At 43.0% G+C, this 6,253-nt stretch overlaps 1 protein-coding gene across 5 annotated transcripts in view; it reads left to right on the top strand.

Moving 5' to 3' along the window:
• Positions 1–6,253, top strand: part of Tfcp2 (transcription factor CP2) — a 48,625-nt gene that overhangs the window by 26,127 nt on the left and 16,245 nt on the right. For all 5 annotated transcript variants that reach the window (XM_021184128.2, XM_021184127.1, XM_029469598.1 and 2 more), the window contains 3 exons: positions 353–458; positions 3,500–3,606; positions 5,309–5,461. In XM_021184128.2, the coding sequence (XP_021039787.1) occupies positions 353–458; positions 3,500–3,606; positions 5,309–5,461 (366 nt within the window). The remainder of the gene's footprint in view (positions 1–352; positions 459–3,499; positions 3,607–5,308; positions 5,462–6,253) is intronic.

Here is a 6,253-nt window from a genome sequence, read left to right as displayed (position 1 = left end):
AAAAAAAAAAAAAAAGAGGAAGAATTTAAAAGAAAAAAAGAAAAAGAAAAAAGAAAGAAAGAAGGACATGTAATAAGACATATAAAACCAAAAAATAAACCAAACAAATGCTGGGTGATGCTGGTGCACGCCTTTAATCCTAGTATGGGGGAGGTAGAGGCAAGCAGATCTGTGAGTTTGAGACAGCCAGGGCTACATAGAGAAACCCTGCCTCAAAGAAAAGTTAAAGGAAATAAAAAAGGCACAGCAAATGCTAGATTGTGTCTAGAAACCGAGCAGCATTAGCTCTGCTAGTTTTCTTTGTCTGGTTTGTCTGGTTTGCTAGCCGCTGACGACATTGTCCTTCCTTTAGAGCATATTCCGCGTAGTGTTCCACGACAGGCGACTGCAGTACACTGAGCACCAGCAGCTGGAGGGCTGGAGGTGGAACCGACCAGGAGACAGGATTCTCGACATAGGTGAGTCCAGAGAAGCTGTCGCTCAGAAAGCACTCGTGCCTGTGAGTCAGAGCTGGGTTCCTTACTTGTTCCATTTGATTGGTGAGCCTCAGAGGCTGAGTTAGCAGGGGTGTTGAAGTGGTTGTCCCTAGGCGTAAGAAAGACACGTGCAAGGCAACCTTAGGATTGAGGTAGGACGTGAACAGTAAGCTCCAAAGCAGTTACAAAAAGGTTTTGTTTGGACTGTGGTCATATAAACCATGTGTTCCTGTGTATAGTATAAAAGCTCATTGTCCATTTTAAATGGGCAGTTGAGTAATATTAGGTGTGTTTATGTTGTCTGCTCTTAGTGTGGCTTTTCATTCCACGTTCCTCAGCCTCATTAACCACTCTCCTGCTCTGTCACTGTCCAGGGACCTCACTCAGTGTTTTCCCTCTGTGACTGCCTTCTGAGATCCGTTCATGTTGTAGCATATGTCAAAATTTCTTTCCTTAAGGCAGGACAGTATTCATTCAGGGTACAGCACACTCTGCCTGCTGAGGGCTAGGGCAGCTTTGACTGTTAGGCTCCTTTGAGCAGTGTTCCTGTGACATGGATATGATAATGTTTGTTTGAGTCTCTGCTTTGGTCTCTCATTTGTCTGAAGCAAGATCTCATTCTGTGGCCTGGGCTGGCTGAACTCACAGTGATCCTCCTGATTCTGTCTCTTGAGTGGAGTCTATTGACATGAACTGTCCCACTTGATGCTTCCATTCTTATTATTAAGAAGAGGGAGTGCTGGGCCGTGTGCAGTTCTACTGTTAATTTTCTATAGAGAAATGCCTGTAATACTTTTTGCCTTAATGTTCCCTCCTTATTTGACAATATTTGTCCCTTTTTTTTTTCTGTGGTGCTGGGTATAGAACCAAGGGTCTTGCAGTCTTGCACATTAGTCAAGCTCTACAGCTGGCTGACTTATGGATGGCCTCAGCCTTTTTCTTTTTTAACTATTTATTTATTTATTTATTTATTTAGTGTATATGAATACATTACACCAGAAGAGGGTATGGAATCCCATTACAGATGGTTGTGAGCCACCATGTGGTTGCTGGGAATTGAACTCAGGACCTCTGGAAGAGCAGTCACTGTTCTTAACTGCTGAGTCATCTCTCCAGCCTGGACTCAATTTTTTTTTAAGGATTTATTTTATTATTACTACTATTATTTTTCAAACACAGTCCTACTCTGTAGCCCTAACAGGCCTAGAATTTGCTGCGTAGACCAGGCTGGCCTTGAATTTAGAATAATCTGCCTGACAAGTGCTGGGGTTAAAGGTGTGTTCAATCATGCTTAGCTGATTTATTATTTTCATTTAAATTTTTATTTCCTTTTAATGTATTTTTTTACTTATTTTATTTTTCCAAGACAGAGTCTTACTATGTAGCTCTGGCTGTCCTAGAATAGCTGTGTGGGCAGCCTGGCCTCAGAGTCAGAGATCTGCCTTCCTCTGTCTCCCAGGTGCTGAAATTAAAACATAGGCCCAAATTACTGGGTTTGTTTTCTATTTTTTTTTTTTTTCTTATTTTATTTTATGTGTGTAGGTCTTGTGTCTGCATATGTTTATGCAAAACATTTCTGGACCCAGGGGAGCCAGAAGAGGTTTTTGGATCCCTTGGATCTGGAATTGCAGATTGTTGTCAGCTGCCATGTGGGCGTTGGGTTTTGAACTAGGGGTCCTTTCTGCTTCCACCCTGTGGGTTTAGGGATTGACCTCAATAGTCAGGCTTGGTAGTAAGTCCCTTCCTTTCCTGGCCGTGCCATGTGGCCACAGAGGACCCACTCCAGCAGCCTGCCTGGTGTTGCATCCAGTCCTTAGGTTTCTGCCTTGCTGTGCGGGGCTGCACACTGTGCTTACATTCCCAAGGCGAGGCTTTCTGCCTCTCGGCCTGCACTTGAGGTGTTTTCTCCTATTTTGCTATACTAAATATTGTCTTCCCTAAGTGGTAGGATCTTGGCAATACAGCATGCAGTCTGTCTGTCTGTCTGTCTGTCTGTCTCTCTCTCTCTCTCTCTCTTAGATCCTGACGTGCGTCTCTGGTCTTCAGGTGCTTACTGTTTTCTCTTGAGAAGCATAGCTACAAAGCAAGCTTAACTATTACTCATTTTGCCTGAGAAAACACTGGTTATCGTACAGATAATCTAAAAATCTTTATGATATCGACCTGAGGATAACTCCAACACAACCAGCAGGCTGCACGGGGCCTCCTTAGTGCTTTCTTACTTGAATTACTGATGCCAGACAGGAGTGTAGTTATATCACAGTTGCAGCAATAGTGCTGCCCAGGCTTATTCCTACTTTCTATTGTTATTGTTTGGTTTTGGTTTTCTCCGTGTAGCCCTGGCTGTCCTGGAACTGGCTTTGTAGACCAGGCTGGCCTAAAATTTAGAGAGATCCATCGCTTCTGCCTCCTGTGCACTGGGATTAAAGGTGTATGTCACCACCGCCCCTCCTTCTATCCCCAGTTTTAATGTTAATAATTAAAAACAGAAAGTGGTATTTGAGTTATGTCATATGCAGTATAAATCTAGTTTGAGTGTTCCTCTTCAGTGTAGTGCTTTTTATTGTGCCACAGGTTATATCTCTTCTCTGAACAATTCCTCCTCTGACCATGATGTCATATCTCCTTTACACAGACAGTCCTTATGATGGGCTTTCTGGCAGTAATGCTAAGCAGAACTTAGTATAATTCATAATTTCCTGGTCCTCATTCTCAAGATATAGAAGTAGAAGAATTTTGAGTTTGAGGGTAGTTTAGGCAATATAGTTGAGACCTTGTCTCAAAAAATTTATGATTTTGATATTATAGCTAGTATGTAGACTTAATCCATCACAATTGGTTGCTTTCTTACATAAAATAACATGGTAGCCACGAGCATGGTGGCACATGTCTATAGTTCTAGCTACTCAAGAAGCTGAGGCGGGAGAATTACTTGAGCCCAGGCATTGCTTCGAGACCCCCATCTTAAAAACAACACCAAGGAGCTCTGAGAACTGTTGAGTGCTTCCCATTGTATTTCTCAGATATTCCAATGTCTGTGGGTGTCATTGATCCCAGGGCCAATCCTACCCAGCTAAACACAGTGGAGTTCCTGTGGGACCCTTCAAAGAGGACATCTGTGTTTATTCAGGTAAGGCACTGCAGTTGTCAAAATAGTCAGAAAGCCTGCCTGTTACTACCATGAAGCCTAGTAGGGCTGCAGGTGCGACTCAACTGTAGAGTGCTTCCTTAGCTTGCAGAAAGCCTGGATTTGAGCCTTTGTACCCCATAAACCTGGAGTAGTGGTACACACCACAAATCTCAGCTCTTGGGTAGTAGAGGTAGAAGGATCAAAGTCACATGGTCTGTTCAAGGTAGTCTGAGTTATGTGAGCTGGGTAGAAGAAAACAATGAATAAGTTAACAGTAAAAAAGAAAAGTATAATAAACTTAAAATTGTTTTTGTGCAGGTGGACATGGTAGTGCATGCCTTTAATTCTGCCACCACCGACAGGTATCTGAATTCTGAGACCAGCCTGGTCTACATATAGAGCTCCAGGATAGCCAGGGCTACATAGAGAGACCCACATCTCAAAACAAAAAACAAAGTGTGTGTGTGTGTTTGTGAGAATAGTGTGAGAGAGAGTATGAGTGTGTCAAGAGTCCTCGTGCACAAGTCTGCACAGTGAACACACGTCTCTGTTTTTCAGGATTCTAGCCTCTCGAGGTCAGGCTTTTCAATATGAGGAGTTTCCACAGTTTATTTACTTAAATATCTAAAGTGTTTGCTGTTTGGCTGCATTATATACTATTCTTTGATCATAGATAATTTGTCTAACAATTATTTAACATGTAAACTGTTCTATTTTTCCATTGTTAGCCAGAAGTTTATTTTGAATATACATAGACTTAAAGTTTGATTTGCATATATGAATTATGTCCTTTAGGCAAACTCCTCAGAATTCTTTATTCCTCTTTTGTTGTTGTTGTTGTCGTTGTTGGTTTTTTGAGACAGGGTTTCTCTATGTAGCCCTGGCTGTCCTGGAACTAAGACCTATCTGCAGCTGCCTCCTGAGTGCTGGGATTAAAGATATAGGCACCACTGCCTTGCTTATGTGTAATCATTTCAACCAGTGGTTAATTAGATAGTTACCTTTGAGGTAGAGGTAGAAGGTCACTATGTTAATACTTTGTATACAGGATTTTAAGACTTTGAATAGTGGTCTCTTGGAATAGGAATAGTCTTTGAAATATTTATTTTTAGATGATGTGTATGTGTGGTAGAGTGTGGGCGTGTACACATGAGTGCAGGTGTCCACAGAGGCCAGAGGCATCTGATCCCAGTGGTTGTGAGCCATCTGCTGTGGGTCCTGGGAACTGAACTTGGATCCTCTGAAAGAATAGTCGGTGCTCTTAACTGCTGAATGGTCTGTGCAGCCCTCAGGAGTAGTGTTTGCAGCTTAGAGTGATTGAGCAGTTAATCCAAGCTAGTAAGTAGTCAGATAGACAGAGTTGACCCTCTGACCCAGCAAATCTCCTGTTACCTGAACTTTAGTATCTGCTGTGTTCTAAGCCTGACTGTGCCTCCTTTTCAAAGCTAGATGGACTCCCTGGCATTGTTTGTGTGGCTGCCTGTTCTCAGAGGAGTTCATTCCTGTGGTTCTTCACAGTGGCCTTTTCTGTGGGGCGGGGTCTTTGATAGTTACTAGTTGTTTACATTGTGAATTGCTAACAGGTCTCCAGTTTCCTCCATTAGAGTGTAAGAGATGGAAAGATTTAAGTGATAAATGCCTAGCAGAGGTTTTGCCTCTGGCCTGGCCAGTGGCAGTGATGCTTGGTGTCACTTCCTTTCAGGTGCACTGCATCAGCACTGAGTTCACCATGAGGAAGCATGGCGGGGAGAAGGGGGTGCCATTCCGAGTGCAGATCGATACCTTCAAGGAGAATGGGAACGGAGAGTACACAGAGCACTTGCACTCGGCCAGCTGCCAGATCAAAGTCTTCAAGGTGTCCCAGGCCATGTGCCCGTCTTAAAACCGTTTCTGTGTGTGTTTGTATCTCAGTGTAACCCTGGAATTCACTGTGTAGACCAGGCTAGCCTTGAACTCAGAGATCTCCCTGCCTCTGCTGGGATTTAAAGCCGTGAGCCACCACACCCATCTGTAAGCTTTCTCCGTCTTTCTGTGTTAACATGAGGTGACATGGTAGCGAGTCAACTTGTTTGTTTTTCAGACTACAAATTGTCTAAGCTAGAGTCAGCGACACAACCTCTGAAGTACATCCAAAACAACCCAAGCAGTCATGAGAATTAGGCAGCAAAAGCTGACCAGTCAGGGCCAACAGCACAGACTGAGGCGCTAGCTGCATTTTTAAACATCCATTTTAGTTAAGAATTTATGCAGATGACAAAAAAATTAATTCTGCTCAGACCACTACTGATCAGTCAGGGCTGCAGAAGAGACTCAGAAACTGAGCTGTGACCCCAAATCAGAAAGTCAGAAATCCACCACCATCTGGTGACTTGTCTGGCATTCATGTCTCGACTTGCCAGTCAGGATGTCAGTTACAAGAGAGGTCTCAGGAGCGTAAAACTTCATATGACCCCTATTTAGATGGGAATTTTATTCAAAATGGCTTCAGTTTGGTTCCTTCTTACAAATGTAGTTTATGTAGAGTTAGGTGGGGGCGGAGATGGTGAGTAGCAAGAACTTGTAAAGTGAACAGATGGCTAAACTGGATTCTTCTTGTTTGTTTGTTTGGTTTTTGTTTTTTTTTGTTTTTTCGAGACAGGGTTTCTCT

Source organism: Mus caroli, chromosome 15, assembly GCF_900094665.2.
Source record: "Mus caroli chromosome 15, CAROLI_EIJ_v1.1, whole genome shotgun sequence".
Classification (NCBI taxonomy): domain Eukaryota; kingdom Metazoa; phylum Chordata; class Mammalia; order Rodentia; family Muridae; genus Mus; species Mus caroli.
This window is presented reverse-complemented; position numbering and strand designations above follow the sequence as displayed.